The 21,000-nt window shown below is 44.4% G+C and overlaps 1 protein-coding gene across 5 annotated transcripts in view; it reads left to right on the top strand.

Annotated features, from left to right (window-relative positions):
* Positions 1 to 21,000, top strand: part of LOC143283919 (prestin-like) — a 141,739-nt gene that overhangs the window by 55,229 nt on the left and 65,510 nt on the right. For 2 of the 5 annotated variants that reach the window (XM_076590346.1, XM_076590348.1), the window contains exons 1-4: positions 8,100 to 8,377; positions 14,584 to 14,853; positions 17,897 to 18,098; positions 18,507 to 18,617. In XM_076590346.1, the coding sequence (XP_076446461.1) occupies positions 14,740 to 14,853; positions 17,897 to 18,098; positions 18,507 to 18,617 (427 nt within the window). In that variant the 5' untranslated portion in view covers positions 8,100 to 8,377; positions 14,584 to 14,739. Of the gene's footprint in view, positions 1 to 8,099; positions 8,378 to 14,583; positions 14,854 to 17,896; positions 18,099 to 18,506; positions 18,618 to 21,000 lie in introns of those variants that run through there. The other 3 variants (XM_076590345.1, XM_076590344.1, XM_076590343.1) reach the window with 2 other exon arrangements.

Below are 21,000 nucleotides of genomic sequence, written 5' to 3'. Positions count from 1 at the left end.
ATGGATGAGAGTTGTGTCCAGCACGGAGAGGAATGGAGTGGGGGGAGATTAGAAATGTAAACAACAAGACAGCAGTGTGTGTGTGTGTGTGTGTGTGTGTGTGTGTGTGTGTGTGTGTGTGTGTGATTCTTGAAAACGATTTCAGCTCAAGCTGAGTGGGGTACAAACCAAGGTGTGTGGACACAACCCAGTTCTCTGAGGGGAGAGATGGCGTTATGTGAAGAGCTTGGACATTGCAACATGTTTTGTACTGCTCCCGTCACTTATGCATACGGCGCTCGTGTTCTATAGTTCCGTCTATCTGCCTGGCTGGCTGGCTGGCTGGCTGGCTCTGTGTGTGTGTGTATTTTCTTTCATTCTTCTTATCTTTTTCTTGTATTGCTATATTGTTGTCGTTTGCCGCTTTATTATTGTTGTTGTTGTTGCGAGAGTATGGTGAAAAGAAACTAGTGGATATCCTTTTACCCTCAATAAAACATTCGAACTCGAGTTCTCTCTCTCTCTCTCTGTCTCTCTCTCTCCCGCAAGGTCAAGTTATCAAGTGCTGGGATCTTTGGCGTTGTTCCTTGGTGCAGGTCGTGCTTATAGGGTTTAGTTGAGACAGAAGGGTTTCAAGACAGAAAGGCTTTAAAGTAGCGTAACAACAGTCTGCGTTTCTTGGCGAGGGAGTTCTGGAATGGGGGGCATTGGCTGTTGGGGGAGAGTGGGTAACTGTAGGTACATATAGTGGACAATAATTGTCTGGGAGAAGAGGACACCTGGACCAGTGGATTGTGATTGTTTGGGAAATAGATAGCTGTACAAAGTGGACAATGAGTGTGCGAGAGGTAGACAGCTGTACAAAGTGGACGTTGGAGATCATTTAATCGGACAGTGGACAGCGGTCATAGGGAAGTAGATTACTGTACATAGTGGTCTTTGTGGGAGACAAGTAGACAGCTGAACACAGTGGGCTAAAACTGTTGGGGATAAATATACAGACTTAAATGATTTTCGGGAAGAAGTTGGATATACACAGTGGACTATGATTACCGGGGAGAAATGCTAGGTAACACGTCTTTATCCTGAAGTCATTTCATTCTACCTTTTTCACCTTTTTAACAGCTGTACATATGGACTACAACTAGAGGAGGATGTGGTCAGTTGTACAGTAGGGAAAGATCCCAAGGGGGGGCGTGGGGGGGGGGGGGGTTAAGGATGGCGTTGATTGTGTGTGGTGGATATTGCTGGAGACGCGATCTTATCGTGATAGTCGTGCCCAGGCGGACTGTAATTACTAATGCGCGTGACCGTGTCACACACATGGTGACAGAGCGACTGTCTGTCACTTTATTCACGTTTTCACAACACAGCTACGCACCTTCCTGTCTCTGTGCCCTGTTTACCGATCTTATTCCTGGCGTAAGGAAGGGATTGTATCGTTTGAAATATTGTCTCGCTTCAGCTTCAGTTGACGTTCCATGTACTCGAACCAATGGGCCAAAAAGAAAGCGATACATCCCAGTTTATGACTACTGGAAATACATAAAGCGGGAATACGCCGACTGGAGGAGTGGGGGCTGGGAGATTTGGGGGATGGGGGGCTGGGGGGGTGGGGGGGGAGTAAGGGGACGGGCTGACTGGGCCATCCATCTTCATTATGCTAATGTATTCCTGTCGGCTGTCCCATCTGACGTCCGATCTTTTCATGTGGCGGGAGGTAGCCGTGCAAAAAGGACGGCTGTTGAGGGTTGTGGGCTGGAAACACGTGACGGCCTGGCGGGAGGATGAATTCATTTATAACGGCCGGGAAGTGGACAGCGGAATGAGGAGGAAGCTCCTTAGCCACAAACCATAAATGAACGAATTAATAACTGCGGGGAAAGGAGAGGGGGTATGGTGGGAGGTTAGGGAGACAGGTTCCTCACGCACGAACTGTCATGCTGACACTTTTGAATTATTATGAGTGTATTTGGTGTCTGAAGAACTCTGTGTGAGTGTGTGTGTGTGTGTGAGTGCGTGTGTGTGTGTGTGTGTGTGTGTGTGTGTGTGTGTGTGTGTGTGTGTGTGTGTGTGTGTGTGTGCGACCGTGGCTGTCTGTGCCGTTGTTTCAAGTCGTAGCAGTTTGGTTTTTTTACAGACGTGGTGTGTGTGTGGATGATCAGTCCGCACGTTTTGACATCCCCTTTAAACTGAAATCAGTCTGTGTGAACAAGCTGTCTGTTGTGCTGTTTGTATGGCTGGTGCTGTCTGTACCTCAGGTGGGTGACCAGACAGTGCACCGATCGTCACACAGATAGTTGAACAAACTATCACCGTCACCAGTAAAGCAAATCAGCATAGAAAGGATACAAACCAGACATCCCCTCAAAATCAGCAAGACAACATCAGCACTGTCTGGACACACATACCTATTTGGGAGGACAGCAACTCTCCGTGAAACACAAGATCAGATCCATGTGTGCACTGGTATATTCCATCTTCCTTCGTGCATGCGAGACATAGACCCTCACGACGGATTTGGAAAGAATTCAAGCCATGGAAATAAGTTATCGCAAGATACTAAACATCAGATAACAGTATCACATCAGCAATTAACAAATGTACCAAACCATCAAGCAGCACACCTGACCTTATGAAGACATGCTGACATCAGTGAAGAAAGCTTCGCTGGTATGGCCGCCCAACAATATCCAGTGGCCTTGCTAAACAATCAAGGAACTGTTGAGGGAGGGAGACGGAGGGGAAGACAGAAAAACGATGGACTGATAGTATTGCATAAAGAACGGGAAGACCCATTGCAGTGACCCAGACTTTGACATACAACCGACAGACCTGGTAGGATCTGATGAACAGTTCTGTGCGGCGCCCCACTGACTTCACAGAGATGAGGGAGAAGTGAGTAGCTGTGTACTGGTTGTCTGCAGCACTGTGCTCCTTTACAGTTTAACATGTACCGTGGCATAACGACACACGGATATGAAAAATCCATTCCTTGCTCTAGATATATAAACATACTGTCAGTTCCATGTCTGTCTGATTTGACATGGACATAGCCAATTCAGTGCTTATTACCTGGAGTAACGTGGCCATATAGTGACTGATAGCTGGTGTGACATGGCCATATAGTGACTGATAGCTGGTGTGACAGTGGTCATATAGTGACTGATAGCTAGTGTGACAGTGGCCATATAGTGACTGATAGCTGGTATGACAGTGGTCATATAGTGACTGACAGCTGGTATGACAGTGGTCATATAGTGACTGACAGCTGGTATGACAGTGGTCATATAGTGACTGACAGCTGGTATGACAGTGGTCATGTAGCGACTGATAGCTGGTATGACATGGCCATATAGTGACTGATAGCTGGTATAATAGTGGTCATATAGTGACTGATAGCTGGTATGACAGTGGTCATGTAGTGACTGATAGCTGGTATGACAGTGGTCATGTAGTGACTGACAGCTGGTATGACAGTGGTCATGTAGCGACTGATAGCTGGTATGACAGTGGCCATATAGTGACTGACATCTGGTATGACATGGCCATATAGTGACTGATAGCTGGTGTGACAGTGGTCATATAGTGACTGATAGCTAGTGTGACAGTGGCCATATAGTGACTGATAGCTGGTATGACAGTGGTCATATAGTGACTGACAGCTGGTATGACAGTGGCCATATAGTGACTGACAGCTGGTGTGACATGGCCATATAGTGACTGACAGCTAGTGTGACATGGCCATATAGTGACTGACAGCTGGTGTGACAGTGGCCATATAGTGACTGACAGCTGGTGTGACATGGCCATATAGTGACTGACAGCTGGTATGACATGACCATATAGTGACTGATAGCTGGTGTGACAGTGGTCATATAGTGACTGATAGCTAGTGTGACAGTGGCCACATAGTGACTGATAGCTGGTATGACAGTGGTCATATAGTGACTGACAGCTGGTATGACATGGCCATATAGTGACTGATAGCTGGTGTGACAGTGGTCATATAGTGACTGATAGCTGGTATGACATGGCCATATAGTGACTGATAGCTGGTGTGACAGTGGCCATATAGTGACTGACAGCTGGTATGACAGTGGTCATATAGTGACTGATAGCTGATGTGACAGTGGTCATATAGTGACTGATAGCTGGTGTGACAGTGGTCATATAGTGACTGATAGCTGGTATGACAGTGGTCATAGAGTGACTGATAGCTGGTGTGACAGTGGTCATATAGTGACTGATAGCTGGTGTGACAGTGGTCATATAGTGACTGATAGCTGGTATGACAGTGGTCATATAGTGACTGACAGCTGGTATGAGAGTAGTCATATAGTGACTGACAGCTGGTGTGACATGGCCATATAGTGACTGATAGCTGGTATAATAGTGGTCATATAGTGACTGATAGCTGGTATGACAGTGGTCATATAGTGACTGACAGTTGGTGTGGCATGGCCATATAGTGACTGATCGCTGGTATGACAGTGGTCATATAGTGACTGACAGCTGGTGTGACATGGCCATACAGTGACTGATAGCTGGTATGACAGTGGTCATATAGTGACTGACAGCTGGTATGACAGTGGCCATATAGTGACTGATAGCTGGTGTGACATGGCCATATAGTGACTGATAGCTGGTGTGACAGTGGTCATATAGTGACTGACATCTGGTGTGACAGTGGCCATATAGTGACTGACAGCTAGTGTGACATGGCCATAATAGTGACTGACATCTGGTATGACATGGCCATGTAATGACTGACATCTGGTGTGACATTGTGATATAGTGACTGATAGCTGGTGTGACATTGTGATATAGTGACTGATAACTGGTGTGACATTGTGATATAGTGACTGATAGCTGGTGTGACATAGCCATGTCATGACTGTCAGCAAGAAGACAGAAAAAGATAATGAGAGAAAAGGATGGATCCCTTTCTATCGTCATTGTTCTTCTCTTTCTTTCTTTCTTTTTTTTCTTTTTTTATTTCATCTATGTATTCTGTATATTTGGCCTTTCTCTCCTTTCTTCACCTCTCTTCGTTCCAAAATGCTACTGATCTTCACAATGACTGATGTGTTATGGTGACTTTTATGTTCCAAAATGCTACTGATCTTCACAATGACTGATGTGTTATGGTGACTTTTATGTTCCAAAATGCTACTGATCTTCACAATGACTGATGTGTTATGGTGACTTTTATGTTCCAAAATGCTACTGATCTTCACAATGACTGATGTGTTATGGTGACTTTTATGTTCCAAAATGGTACTGATCTTCACAATAGCGAATGACTTATGTGTTATGGTGACTATTATGTTCCAAAATGCTACTGATCTTCACAATAGCGAATGACTGATGTGTTATGGTGACTATTATGTTTTGCGTTTTGATGTGTTAATGTTATGTGATTTATGTGGCATAATTTTTAAATGCTGTCAGTTGGTGTGACATGACCATGTAATGACTGACAGCTGTTGTGGCATGGCTATCTGGTGTGACATGAATGTCAAGATGGTTTCCGCAAAAGCTTTTCTACAATACAAATTTTCTGCTTCTATTCATTAGTTGGAATATGTTTGTTACAAGGTGGTAAAAACGGTGCGTTCATCTTGTTGCTTGGGGGGAGAAAAGCTTTCTATTCTGCATAGCATGGTGAGCTATTATATTGGATCAGAAATCAAAGTACTAATGAACACGTCATTTTCCTCGTCGATAAATGTATATCACCGTATCATATATACGACCCAAATTTGAGTATTCTGAGTATTTTACTGTCCAAAAGGTTAGTTCAAGGATGTGTTTTGAGCCCAACATTGTTTAACGGGTTTATTTGTCGATTGGTTTTATTTTCCTTCTTTTATTTTTTTCTGAAGATCGGTGTGAATTGATCACTGTCTCACTTTGTAAAAAAACGGCAAAAATGATACTAAAAATTAAAGGCATTTCACTGCCTGAATCAGTGGAAAATATTTTGTAATCATTGACCGTAGGCTGCAGGAATTAGTAGAATATATCAATATCATAACCAAGCTGGCTTTGAACCTGGATATTCGGTATTGTTTATATGCTAACTCTTGGCTATAAGCCAGAAACAGTTTGTTTTTACACAGCTTCCTGTAAGTTTATTGGCTTTATAAAGGCGTTCCGTTCCATAAACAGATATTTTACTATGGCCTATTTTGACAAAGCATTTTAGCTAAGCATGCCATTCAGGACCACGCTACTGAACTTTTAGATTGAAATCCGGAGCTCAGGGAACCTTTGTCCCACGTTCTATTCACCTTTTAAATTCTTAAGAGCCAGATGTGTGTGTGTGCGTGTGCAAAGTGCGTACATAAGTGTTTGTACTTTGTTTATTCTCTAAAATAAACTGTTTGATTAATATCAAGCTGAAAATGTGACAATGTACAGAAAATATGCAATATAATACGTGCAATGTTAACGTCGGTGTATTTCAGCATATTTACAATAATCATTAATTACAACATTTTAAGTGAATACGTGCAGTACTTTAAAATGAATGTCATATACTTATTGGTTCTTTTTAATTGTCATGTTTAGTGTTTTTGTGTGAGTACTTGTCTACGTTTGTTTTGTGGCACCTGATGTAATTTCCCTCAATGAGATGATACAGTTATTCTTATCTTATAACATGAATGATTTGAACTGAATGAAATGCATGGAAATGTAGTTTTAAATTAGTGTCCGGAGTGGTAACAAAGTTACTTGTATGAAGGTGAATGGATAACGGGTTGTATTCTGTTTTTGTTCTCATAATTCTCCAATGAATTAGCACCGAGTGGAAGTTTGAAAGGAACCATTAATTTTTGTGTTTGACGGTTTCGCTTGGTTGATTGCTTGCCCTAAAAGCGTGGTTTCATTCGGTCTGGATTTTTCTTTATATAGTCTCATGTTTCGCAGAAATACAAAATGTTTATTTTGCCGAGGCGTACGGAAAAAAGGTAATAGCATTACTGTTAAAAAAAATCAGTACAACGTCTTTAGGTCAATGCTTCACAAATGGTCAGTGCTATATTTTATCCCTTTGATTTTGAGGTATGCATGTGCGTGAATGTCTGGTGTGAAAGCACTTTGATTTCTCTCCGCACAAGATTCAGCGCAACATAAATACATTTTATTATTGTTATATTATTATCATTATTATTACTATTATTATATTATTATTATTATTGTTTTTGTTGTTGTTATTGTTAGTAGTAGTAGTAGTAGTAGTAGTAGTAGTGGCGGCACCAGTATGTCTGGCAGTAGTAATAGTAGATAGTTGTAAAGATGCAAAAGAAGACAGTCGCAAAACATTGTTTTCACATCCACGCCTGTCCGCACAAGGCTGAGGAAGATGGGGAGAGAGGGGCGTGCAGCCAGGGTTGGATGTCACCATGGCGGTTGTTGAAAAGCAGGAAGAGCGGTGTGGTGTGGCTTTGTAGTGACAACTGTCACATTCCTCGCTGGTACACCACAGGCCTCAGGAACGTGGTAGCCTCAGGGAACTCCACAAAGAGCGAGAAAGAGAGAATGAAAGATTGTTGTTGTTGTTGTTGTTTGGTTCTGAGGGTAATAGAATAAGTAGCGTTCATGCTTTTCTTTCTTCGTCTAGCCCTCGATAAAAAGAGAGAGGGAGGAACATACATTCATGAGTATAGGCAAAAGGCTGAAAAGTGTGGGGAGCAGGCGCGACGGATGAAAAGCGGGGGGTGGGGTGGGGGCGCTGGGGGGGGGGGGGTTAAGAGGGAGGGGGTGGCCGAGAGGAGGAGGGGGGGGGGGCGACGGGGGAGGCAGAGGAAGAAGAGTGTCGTGTAACAACTCCAGGACTGCCAGCAACAGGGAGGTCAAAGGTCGTCGCAGGGAACGGTACTGCTCACCTGTCCTATGACGCTACAAAGTGGGAGGGGGACGACTTGGGGAGACAGGGTGTCTGTCAGCTCTTGAGTGACAGCATCGCTGCCACACACACACACACACACACACACACTACCCCCCCCCCCCCCTTCCTCCCTCCCTCCACTCTCTCTCTCTCTCTCCCATTGTTTGTTCTGCGACCGTCAAGGAGGGTGAAGGTGTCTGCAGTGTACTGTGTGTATAAACACAGAAATAATCTACTGCTGCCCCACAAAATAATCCCGTTCCCGGGAGACGCAGTTAGCTCATTAGAAGGAGCTGCTTTCCAGAGAGAAAGTTAGAGTTTGTTTGTTTTAGCACTGACTGATTTTTGTGGCAACAAAACACTGCCAGGGACATCAGGGGTAAGAGGAGTATAAAGGGCTGCGGCGAACAAAAATGACCTTTCTCTGGAGACAGCCCCGTTCCATCCGTCCCATCGCTCGTAGTGTCATCTCTTTGATGTGGTAAAGCTGGGAACTGACAGGTGAGAGCTTTACTGCGGACAAAACCTGTAGAATATATCGATGCGACTGAAAGTTGATTAGGTATCGGGCAGGTGATATTTCTCTCGTAAAACCTGTTCTATGTGTGTAAGGTTGTTGCAATGAAAGTCAAACAATTACTTGACAATGGAAGCAGCAGGATGTAACATTCTGACAATGGAAGTCAAATATTTGTCTGGCAGGTTTATGTTCTTCCTAAAACTGAAGGGTGTGAGGTAGGTGTGACGTGACAGATGAAGAAAGCAATGTACCTTAAGTTTTTAGCTTCTTGCTGGTTTTAACACGTGAAGTATATAACGGCGTGATAATGGAAGTGATATAGGTTTTTTTCTTCTTCTTCTGCTTCTGTGCTGCTGCTGCTGCTGCTGGATATGTTCGTGTTTTCATAAACGGCCGAATGCTAGCATGCATTACGGGATTGTATTTGATCTTCTGCATGCATATTCACACGAAGCACGAAGGGGGTACAGGCTCTTGGCAGGTCTGTATATCTGTTGACATAGGAGTTCGGAAAAATCTTCACCCTTTACCCACCAGGCGCCGTGACCGGAATTCGAACCCATAACCCTCATAATCAAGATTCAACGTTTTAACCACTCGTCAGTTGCCGTCCACCGTGTAGGTGTCTTAATCTATAATTTTCCGTTTTGTAGCACTTCTGTTCTGTGATTGTGACAACGAGAGATGGGCAGGTATCTATTGTCTGCAACTTTGTGACGACAGGAGTAAGGCAGGTAGGTACCTGTTGTCTGCAACGTTGTGACGACAGGAGTAAGGCAGGTAGGTACCTGTTGTCTGTAACGTTGTGACAATGGAAGTAAGGCAGTACTTGTAGACTTGTTGTGACAGAGGGAGTAAGGCAGGTAGGTACCTGTTATCTGTAGCGTTGTGACATAAGGAATGAGGTAGGTATCTGTTCTGTGATTGTGACAACGAGAGATGGGCAGGTATCTATTGTCTGCAACTTTGTGACGACAGGAGTAAGGCAGGTAGGTACCTGTTGTCTGTAACGTTGTGACAATGGAAGTAAGGCAGTACTTGTAGACTTGTTGTGACAGAGAGAGTAAGGCAGGTAGGTACCTGTTATCTGTAGCGTTGTGACATAAGGAATGAGGTAGGTATCTGTCTTTTCTTATGTGACAGTAGAGGTATGACAGGTATATTTAATTTGTAACGTTGTGACAGTAAGGGTAGGACATACATGTAATTTGGAACGTTGTGCAGTAGGGGTAATACAGGTACATGTAATTTGGAACGTTGTGCAGTGGGGAAAAGGCATCTACCTGTTTGTAGTTTGTCTTCAGTGCTACTATCATCATAATGTCGTACATGATGTTTTTGCTGACTACCCTTTGCAGATTTCTCTCTGTCTCTGTATTATTATCTGCCGCCTCACGTTTTCTTCCCACCTGATCCCCTCACCCTCCACCTCCTGTCTCTGTCTCCTCCGCTCCTCGATCTCCCTGATCATCAGAAGTACATGGTTATATCATCATATTCTGTTTTGTTTTTTGATTACTTTTGATTTTACTTTTTCTGTTTATCTGAGGTGGGTTTTTTGGGGGTGTGTGTGTTTTTTGTTCATGTTTTTTTGTTTTTTGGTTTTTTTTGTTTTTTTTTTTGAGACATGATTTAGTTTTGCAAGTTGATAAGATTTTTTGTCTAAGTTGTTCTTTTGAAATGATCATTTGATTTATTTCTCAATTTCTCGAGTTAGAATTGCGATCTCTGAAGTTGATGGTGTTGTTCTTTCTTTCATGCTTCCTTTCCTTTTATTTTATTCTATTGTCATCGTGTTTTTCCTCCTCCTCCTCCTTCATTTTTTTTCTCTTGTAATTCTTTTTTCTGCTTCATTTGATTTTTTTTAAAATCATTGAAATTTTTTTGCTGTTGTTGTTGTGAGGGCATGGTGAAAATAAACTTGTAGCTTATCCTTTTACAATCAGTAAAATCATCGAATTCGAGTTCTCTCTCTCCACGAACAAAACAAGATGTTCGTTGTTTACTATTGACACGAGTTGTGCAGAACACTGACGTTGTCACTGCTGTGTCAAGTTCCATTGTTTGCCAGAAGCCAATGATTCATGCTGTCCGGACTCAGCACAACCCTCCGCTTTGCCTTCACCGAGTCTTCATTCGTCTCACTTTCCACTGCTGCCCTAACTTCATTCTTCCGTTTTTGTCTCATCCACGTATTACTTCATGCGGTAATATTGGCCGCTTTTCACCCTCCATTATTTGCGGAGAGAGCCGGTGCAGCAGATTATTCGTACCTTGGGTTTTACTTCGGGGTCAAATTTGGCGAATCCAGATTTATATTTGATTCTATGTAAACCAGTCTAGAATGACATCCGTGGGTAAAGTTTAGCTTGTCAGAGCGGACCCTCCATTCGGATAATACAACGCCCTTCCTATACATGGATATGGAGTCATTCCACAAGTAGGCTAGCTTAAAATGACCCCTGTGATTAAATTTGGTCCAGTTAGGTATGACCCCTCTCCCCTAATTAGTTGACTTTTAACTTGCAGTGATGTGGGAAGAGGGCACTTCAGCAAAGCCTCGAATGACCGGGCCGGGGTTAACTTAAGCCTATCCAGATCGATCCCCGCCATCTTCCACTTGATAGTTGAGACCCACCTATCTTCTGGTCGGGGAGGAGGGTGCGCCATGCTGAGCTAGCTGAAATCGACCCTCACTTGCTTTCCTCCTCTACAAAACAAACATTTGATATAATGTCTTGTGTTTGAATTTAGCTGTTCGGACGGATAACATGGGCTAGCTCATTATGACCCCAGGGTATAGCCAAAAGGGAGCTGTGCTTATTTGCTTAACATCTTAAAAGTTGGTTTGGTTTGGTTTCTCTCTGTGGTGATAACGTAGTGGGTCGGTGTGAAGTGTGGAGTCAGTGTCATACGATATAAAAGCATGAGACGAGAAGCATGTTCACTGTGTGTGTGTAGGAATTTTTTTTTTGTTTGTTTGTTTAATGTCCCGTCACACATATCGGTGATTGAAGACATTTTGTAAAAGTATTTATGAATACATCTGAGTATTATCGGTTAGAAGGGGTGGGAGATGTGGATGAATGGAGGGTTTGGGGAAACTGGGCAAATGAGGGTAAAAATGTGGGTGAAATTTGAAAGAAAAACAAAACAAACAAACAAACAAACAAAAACAAAAAACCCCTCTAAATACAGTTACAGGAAATTACTTAAAGGACTTCGTAAAAGAGAAGTCGTTAAACTGACAAGCGAAACAACTGATAATGAATGCAAAAAGTCAAAAACATCAACGTTCTCAGTCACTTGTGAAGACACACTTTCGTGTACAAAAGGCTTCATCAAGCTACAGTGAAAAATTATATGCTCAATTGTCAGGTTATTAAAGCATATACACTTGACATTAGAACAATACTTGGTCCGTAATGAATTTGATAATAGTCTGAGAGCTAAGCTCAGAATTGGTCTGCGAATCGGACCAAAGTCTGAGAGAGTCAACTGACGAGGTTTTAGACTTGAATTCAAGCACCTATAAAAGTCTCTTTCTAGTATATTGCTTATTTCCTTGTATGACAATGGGCAATATACTTTTATACTATCTATATGATTTTTTGCTCCCCTTTTTGCTGCCCTATCTGCTTGGTCGTTATAACGGAATCCAGTGTGGGATGGTATCCAACAAAAATCAACATTTGTACCCTTCACAAATAGGGAGTGCAATAAATACCTAATTTCAAAAAATAAATCTTCTCTTTGATTATTCTCAAAAAGGAGCAAACCTTTTAAGACAGATTGAGAATCAACACAAAATAGGATATTACTTATTATGATTGGTATATCAACAAGATGATTTAAAGCCATAAGGATGGCCACCAATTCAGCTGTAAAAATTGAATGTCCCTTACCTAAAAAATATGATTTTTCTGTTTTTAGGATGTGTGTGTGTGTGTGTGTGTGTGTGACACCTCTTTTGCAACGATCCATGGCTGTGTCATTGAACAGAGATTGCAACTTCAGTCCACAGTACCGCCATTTGCACTGTATTACTTTTTTTTTACTTACAACAGATTTCTTTGTTGTGTAATTCGGGTAGTTTTTCGCGGAGAGAGTGCGTCACCACAATGCTGCACCAACTCTTTTCTTTCTTTTTTTTCTGTCAGTGTATTTGGTCAAAGTGGCTTTTTTCTACTGGATTTAGTCAGGGACAACCCCTTGTTGCCGTGGGATCTTTTACATGCGTTAAATGCATGCTTCACATAGGACTTCATTTTATCGTCCCATCACAAAAGACTAGCACCCAGACCACCATCAACGTCCAGTAAAGAGGGAGTAAATTACCCGGTGATTGTTGGACTCAAACCCGTAAACACTCGCTTCCGAGTCGGGTGCATTACCACTGGGCCAGTGGTCCACCCTGCCCTTTTCTGTAGCATTTCATCATTTGCTGCCCGGCTGACAGACTGGTTGCAGATCAACAGAGTTCCGGCGTGCTTGGTACAAAGATGGTGCTGATGGAATGAACAGACATTGTACACACCTCTATCATTTGTTACCACGGTAATATCTGATCGGATGTTTGCATACATGTATTGATCATTTGTTAGCATTGTAACATCCGACTGGATGTATGTGCACATAACTTCATCATTTGTTAGCATTGTAATACCCGACTGGGTGTATACATTCCTTTTCATTTGTTTGCATACAATAACCGGTTGTATGTATGTATGTATATTTGTATGTATGTACGTATGCATATTTATATGTGTGTATATGCCCATTCCAATATTTTCATTGTAATATATACCCAGGTAAATATGCATACACCTAGTCATGTCTTGTCAGTGTAACATGTTTCCCATGTCTGTCCCTACTTTTTATCTACCCTGGTATGTATGTATGTATGTTTTCATGCATACATGTACGTATGCACACGCCTTCATCTGTTGTTTCTGTGACGATACCCGGTGAGGAGTGAATAAGCTACAGTCGTATTTAACGTCGACATCTCCCTCAAGTGGATTATGCCCGATGGGAATAACTATCCCAGGAAAATTGGGATGGGGGGGAGAGGGGGAATGCACTGACACCTCGAGAACAACACATTCAGACAGGCAACGAAAATGCCAGTTGTACGTGATTTGAATTCGCATTTTGACTGCGAGCTCGGCGCTCTTGTGATCGAGCCACCAAAGCACCGTTGACCAGCATAATTTGTTACCACTGTCAAACGCAAATGGGTACATACATACACACCTACCTACCTACCTACCTACATATATGCATGCATGCATGCATTGAGTGCTGGTGGTGGTCTATTGGTAATGTCTCTGCAATTGCAACGTAATAGAACCCACTGCAACAAGTGAGTTATCCCTGGCAAAATGTAGTAAAATCCGCTCTAATATGCATGTGTGTTTTGTGTGTGTCTGTCTGTCTGTGTCTGTGTGTCTGTACGTGCGTGCGTACTGCGTGTGTGTGTATGTGTGTGTGTGTGTGTGTGTGTATGTGTGTGTCCGCGCGTGTTAGTGTGTGTGTCTGTCTTGTGTCTGTACGTGCGTGCGTGCTGCGTCTGTGTGTATGTGTGTATGTGTGACTGAAGCCTGACTGAATGATACAGGAAAACAATGATGAGCGTCCACAGGCAGCTCTGTGTCGGCCCTACTCAGGTAGGCAGCCTGTTGTGCAAATGGCTCCGTGTTTGTAAAACCCTTTGAGTTTGGTCTCTGATCGAGGATAGAAGTTATGTAAGTATCCATATTAATCAATATCAATCAATAAATCAGTCAATGCACGCACGCAAACACACACACACACACACACACACACGCACGCACGCACGCACGCACACACACACAAACACACACCTACACACACACACGCACGCACACACACACGCACACACACATACACACACGCGCGCGCGCGCACACACACACACACACACACGTATATTAGATCAGATTTTACTACGAAATTGTGCCAGGGACAGATCTCTTGTTGATGTGTTTAGCAATTCATATTTGCAATGTGTGTTATTGCCTTGATGTAGATTTCTTTCACCGTGTGTCATCATCTGCTGTTTCGTGTCATTAAGCTTAACTTTATGTGTAGTTCACGGGAGGTGCGAACAGTCCATGATGAGGCGTGCTATGTGAACATGTTTGTTTCTGTGTCTGTTTTTCAGACTGTAGCGTGCGCGTGCTTTGGGGCAAAGGGAACATCTTGACACACCCTGAAGGCAGCGGCAGCAGCAGGCGGACAGACAGAAGTGGTGTTGACAGAGAGGGGTGGTGTCAACAGACAGGGGTGGTGTCAGCAGACAGGGGTGGTGTCAGCACTGATGGCGGACGACAGCGGGACGGGTCATGAGGGGGAGGACTCTGGGGTTCAGGCCCGGGTTCGGATCAACAGGTCAGCCTACCGCCTGTCCACCTTCCGAGACCAGTACCTCAAGGTCGGTAACCAGTCTTCTTCCTCCTCCTCTTCCTCTTCGTTTTCTTTTCCCCTTCCTCTTATCTCTTCATTGTCATTCCCATTATTCGGTTTTCTTTTGTTTTGTTTTTTGTCTGCGCACTTTTACTGTTTTACTGCTGTTCTCCCAGCTTTTGCATCTTTTCATCCCCCTGCCCCCTCTCTTCCTGCCCCTCTCTACTCTCTGTTGCCTCCTTTCTACTTCGGATGTTCTTAACAAACACACAGGAAAGGGTTAAGTAAATCATTTTGATTGATTATACAATACAATACTGTACAACACAACACAACACAATACAACACAGTACAATACCTTTTTTTCTGCCCAATCATCTGCACCGTTTCAGCGGCATTACTCCCATGCCGCTCATTTAGATTCCCCCATACACGGCCACACCCGGGTTCGTCCGTCACAGTTGCAGCGTCGGCAGTCCGCAGGGAACCATCGATGTCAGGTCGCCAGGAGGCCACACACCAGAGGATACCCTGCACTGCTGCTGAGTCACTTCGGTGGTGTTCATTGGTGCCTGTTCTGATTTAACCTACTTAGGACACCACCTACTAAGCCCCCTACTAACGACAGACTGTGTGAGCGTTCCTCCGAGAGTGGAGACCGCCACCACGTCCCTCAAACAACAGCCCCCCATGAATCTGCCGATACTGAAGACATTGATAGGTCTCACCTCAAGCACAGAAGTGGAGGGATATCGAAACTGAGGTCACCATGAGAGCAGGGCATGAAAGGTCACAGACTTCAAGACTGTTTTGTTTATATTGATGATGATGGAGGAGGAGGATGACGATGACGATGTTGCTATGGAGGTCCATTTTGGTTTGGGACTGCGTGACAAGGCTGTACTCTACGCTTCCTGTCATAATGATACCCCGGCGTTAACCAGGCCCGAGAGATACAGACACTTGCAGTGTTGGTCAGGTAATTATAGCAACACACCCAAAGACGCATCCTTGAAGTGGATGACACTCGACTGTGTGGTCCCAGTCTCCCCATTCAAGCCCACAGCACACTCAACTCTGGGCAGGAGCCGGCACGGGCCGAAAAACCCACCTCCGCTGGGATTCGAACCCGCGTCCTCCCAGCCGTCAGTCCGCGACGCCAACCACCTCGCCACGGTGACTGGTCAGTACAATACAATTGTCGACAAATTAGTCCAGCTATCCAGAAAGGCAGCTTATTAAGGAGTCTGTCACTTGAAGCAGCAGACCAAGTCTGACCTCAAGGAGTTGCCCGGATCTGACACCAAATGATAATGGGAAAATGGAATTTCTACGAGAAAGGAAAACAAACTCTTGATCGGCCACAGCCAGCTGCACAAAATGAGCGGAGTAGCTTCATGATCAGGGATGAACATACAAAAATTATTATATCGAGTGAAAGCCTCAGCCGCTTAGAGAGACTGACCCGCCGATGTATTCAAGTACATGCAGTTCTCAAACTCTTACCTAAGATCGCTGACTGCAAATTTCTGTGAACAAGTCAGCCAGATACACATTCCTCTCAGTATCTGGACCACAGGGTCAATCAAATATTGACCTCTGTGTCTTTTAATTCTCATTTGTAGGCCTATACACAAATCCAGTCTAAAGTGTGTACCACCAACCCTCGTCAAAATAAAGAAAGAAATATACTGACGGACTCCCCGATTCTTTTTCATCTCCACGTGAAGCTATATGAACCACCTTCGGTCTTCGCTAACAGCCTGTCCAGGTCAAAACAGACTTCCGGACAACTGCAAAGAGAGACAACGCTGCCCTTGCGTGTTAAAAGGTTAGCCGTAGGCCCGTGTTGGAAGTGATCAACCGTCTTGTCCAGATGAATGATAGGCAAATAACAAGATCCCTCCACCCTACCCCACCACTCCTACACACACACACACACACACACACACTTCCCCGTCACCCTTGATGCCGCCGATGTCTACAACCTGTGTTCGTCGACAGCATGGGCCGGGACTGTACTTTCGTCTGTCTGTCAGTTGTATACGTGGTGGGATGATTCTTGATATGAATAATTAAGACCGTGCGCTTTGGTTCGTCTTTAAAACAGCTGCATGGTAGATACGTATCAGAACGAGCCTGGACATTCTTCCAGCGGTTTTATTTCCTTTTGTGGCCTTAGTCGGAGTGGAGCACAATCTTTTTTTTTCTTGTCTTTTTTTGTTTTTTGTTTTTTTTGTTTGTTTGTTTGTTTGTTTTAGTGCTTCACATGTACTTCTTCAGTTTGCTCGTGGGGTGGGGGAAGGGAGTGGGTGTGTGTGTGTGTGTGTGTGTGTGTGTGTGTGTGTGTGTGTGTGTGGTTTCTTTCTCCAAAACATCTAAGTTCAACATCAAAATCATCCATTTGAGCACTTCATCAAATCAACCACCACAAAAACAATTGCCACGAACCCCATCCACCCAAACCGTCAATCGTCATTTACTTTTTAATTTTAAGTAATCTTTTTTTTTCATTGTATTACAGTTGACTCCATAATATTACAGTTGATGACATGGTGTTGCAATGGCTCCAACACATTTACAGTTGACCTCAGCGTTACAGCTGACCTGATGGTATTTACAATCAACTCCACGATATTACAGATGTTCCAAATGTGTTACAACTGATCTCACAGTATTACAGTTGGCCTCATGGTGTCGCTGTTGACCTCACAGTATTACATTACTCATGGTAGTATTACAGTTGACCTCGTGAGATAAGAATTGTTACAGTGGATCTCGTGGTGTTGCAGTTGACCCCACAGTATTACAGTTGATCTCAGAGCATCACAGCTGACCTCAATGTTTCACTCTTGACTCATAGTATTTCGTTTGATCTCAGGGCATTACAACTGACCTCGTGGTTTTACAGTTGACCCGATAGTGCCACATTTGACCTCTAACCCCCATCCCCACACACTGTCAGAGTTACAGTTGATTACGCGATGCCACTGCTGGCCCACATTGTTACAGTTGATTACGCGTTGCCACTGCTGGCCCACATTGTTACAGTTGCCTCCTGTGTGTTACAGCCGGTGGAGCCCCAGCCCCGACTGGTGGATCGGGTGAAGGGGAAGGTGGGACAGGCGGTGAGCTGTAACAAGGAGAGGTGCAAGAAGACCTGCCTCACGATCTTCCCCTTCATTCGCATCATGCGCAAGTATGATGTCAAGTCTGACCTCATCAATGACATCATTTCGGGTTTGACTGTTGGCATCATGCAGCTTCCTCAAGGTAAAGGGCCCAGAGTTTCTTTCCGTCCCTGTCTCTGAAATGTGCGAACCGATGTATCTGATACATGTGCTGCTAATTCAACTCTCTCTCTCTCTCTGTCTCTCCCTGTCTCTCTATCTGTCTCTCTCTCTGTCACTCTCTCTCTCTCTCACACACACACACACACATACACACACACACACATCTGTTGATGTAATTATTGTTTAATCCACGTCTGTGTTGATGTCTTTCATCAATTTGTCTCGTTAAAATCGTGGATATGTTTCAGAGAAAAATATGGGTGATGAAATAATTTTTAAAACTCCAAGAATGCCTCAGACCTTTGTTTTAGATCACTATATTATATTTTGTTCTCTCGGTTGAACATATAATTAGTACAGAGTTTTTGAGTTTTTGTTATTAATCCAGGAATGGCGTACGCCATGTTGGCTGATCTCCCTCCTGTGGTGGGACTGTACATGTCCTTCTTCCCTCCCCTTGTCTACTTCCTCTTCGGAACTTCGAAACAGATCTCCATGGGTACGTCTTCTCTGCACAGCGTCTCTTCTTGTTGTTGTTGTTGTTAGTAGGAGTAGTAGTAGTAGTAAGGCTCAACTCTCTGCTTATATCACAGATTGACATAAGTTTACAGTTGGGCCAACAGCAAAGTGAATGCTGTATTATCAATGATTTCTCCATTGGAATGGAAAATCATTTACAGCTTAGTCAGTTGTGAAGGACTTTGACTATGTGGCAAAATTGCACTGGCTCTTAGTGGGCTGCAGTCTTGGGGGTTAGTTGGCCTTTGGGAACGATCCCAACGCCGACTGTCCTAAAACCCTCTTGGCCGAGAGAGTGGGGATGTAACTTGGGCAAGACACTCTTCACTATTATCAAATACTAGCCCAAATAGTCGGGACAGCAGTTGCCTCCTCTGCTGTTCTGATGGTCATAGTCGGACACGACTGACTATCATAAGTTGTAGTAGTAGAAGTAGTAGTGTTCCTGTTCTTTGTTAGTATTGGTAGTAGTTGTTGTATAGTTTGATATCATATCGTTTTCTATTATTGAAAAAATTGGTATCATATCGTTTTCTATTACAATCTGTGCTGCATTTTATTGTATCTTATTGTTGTATCATGTTGTGTGTTTTATTGTATTGTACTGTATCATATTTATTGATGGAGTCTCCCGTTGGACCGACGGATAAGTAGGCAGGCAGGCTTTTCTGTCGGTGTGTGTCCTCATATGGGAGAAGAGGCCGATTCTGGATGCGCAGTACTTCCCACAGGTGTTGCAAGGGAAAACGTCTCCAGAAGTTGAGCCCTGCTTCCTTCGCTCACGCTTCTCCTTAATGGCCAGCGTTCTCTTGTTTTCAAACGTCTTTATGCCACTAGAGCATAGCATCCTCCAGCGAGAGCGGTCAAGGGCATCAGTTTCCCAGGAAGCGATGTCTATGTCACAGGCTTTGAGGTTTGTCTTCAAGGTGTCCTTGAAGCGCTTGCAGGGTCTTCCAAGTACGCGGTGGCCTTCCTTCAGCTGGCCATACAAGAGCATCTTCGGGATCCTGCTGTCTGTCATGCGGGTAACGTGTCATGTCCAGTGTAGCTGGCACTGGATCAGCAGGCTTTCGATGCTGGGCAGGCCGCTCCTCTCTAGGACATGGAGGTTGGAGACCCTGTCTTGCCACTTTATGCCGAGGATCTTTCGTAGGCATCTCTGGTGAAACTGCTCAAGTTGTTGAATGTGACTGTGATACGTCGTCCATGTTTTACAGCAGTACAACAAGGTGGTCATCACAACAGCTCTGTAGGTTTTGATTTTGGTGCTGAGCCTGATGCCTTTGTTGTTCCACAGCCTGTTGTTAAGTCTGCCAAAGGTGGAGCTGGCCTTGGCGATGTGCAGCGTCACTTCTGAATCATGGGCTCCGTTACTGCATAGGGTGCTGCCCAGGTAGCAAAACTTGTCGACTGACTTGATCTCTGTGTCATCGATCTTGATTGCGGTTGGGGGGTCAGGAGAGGGTGGGGGGGGGGGGGGACTGGCGTTCTGTGAGCTAGCTGCTGGTTGGTACATGGACTCGGTCTTGCTGAGGCTATTGGTGAGTCCAAAGCGCCTGCAGGAGGTTGAGAACCTGTCCATAATGAAATGCATGTCCTCATGGGTGTGTGCAGCAAGTGCACAGTCATCAGCGAAGAGGAACTCTCTCAACAGTGCCTCAGACACCCTGGACCTGGCATGGAGTCGCCGCAAGTTGAAAACTTTGCCATCTGTGCGAAACTGAGTGTAGATGTTCCGGTCACAGTCTTGGAAGGCGTCAATCAGCATGGCAGAGAAGAGAATGGAGAACAGTGTGGGTGCCAGGACGCAGCCCTGCTTCACTCTATTTACCACAGGGAACGGATCCGACATGTCAGTATTTTCCTGTACTCTCGCCTGCATGCCAACGTGGAATGACGCAATCAGCTGGATTAGGCTCTCTGGGCAGCCGAACTTTAGGAGGATCTTCCACAGACCACGGTGGTTCACCGTGTCGAAGGCCTTAGTCAGGTCTACAAAGACCATGTGGAGCTCCTTGTTCTGCTCACGGCACTTCTCTTGCATCTGGCGTACGGCAAACACCATGTCACATGTTCCCCTGCCTGAGCGGAAGCCGCACTGTGCTTCGGGGATGACTGTGTTGGAGACATGGTCAACCAGTCTGTCCAGTATGATGCGGACGAAGATCTTGCCGGCGATGCAAAGGTGAGAGATTCCACGGTGGTTATTGCAGGATGTTTTGTCCCCCTTCCGTTTGTAAATGTTGACAATTGAAGCATCCTTGAAATCCTGGCGGACCTCCCCTCTCTCCCAGATCGACTGGAACAGGGCTGTCAGCTTGTCTGTCAGCACCTCGCCTCCATACTTCTAGATGTCAGCCTGG

The sequence above is a fragment of the Babylonia areolata genome, chromosome 7 (genome assembly GCF_041734735.1).
Source record: "Babylonia areolata isolate BAREFJ2019XMU chromosome 7, ASM4173473v1, whole genome shotgun sequence".
Classification (NCBI taxonomy): Eukaryota; Metazoa; Mollusca; class Gastropoda; order Neogastropoda; family Buccinidae; genus Babylonia; species Babylonia areolata.
The sequence above is the reverse complement of the archived record's forward strand: the minus strand, read 5'-3'. Positions and strand labels throughout refer to the sequence as shown.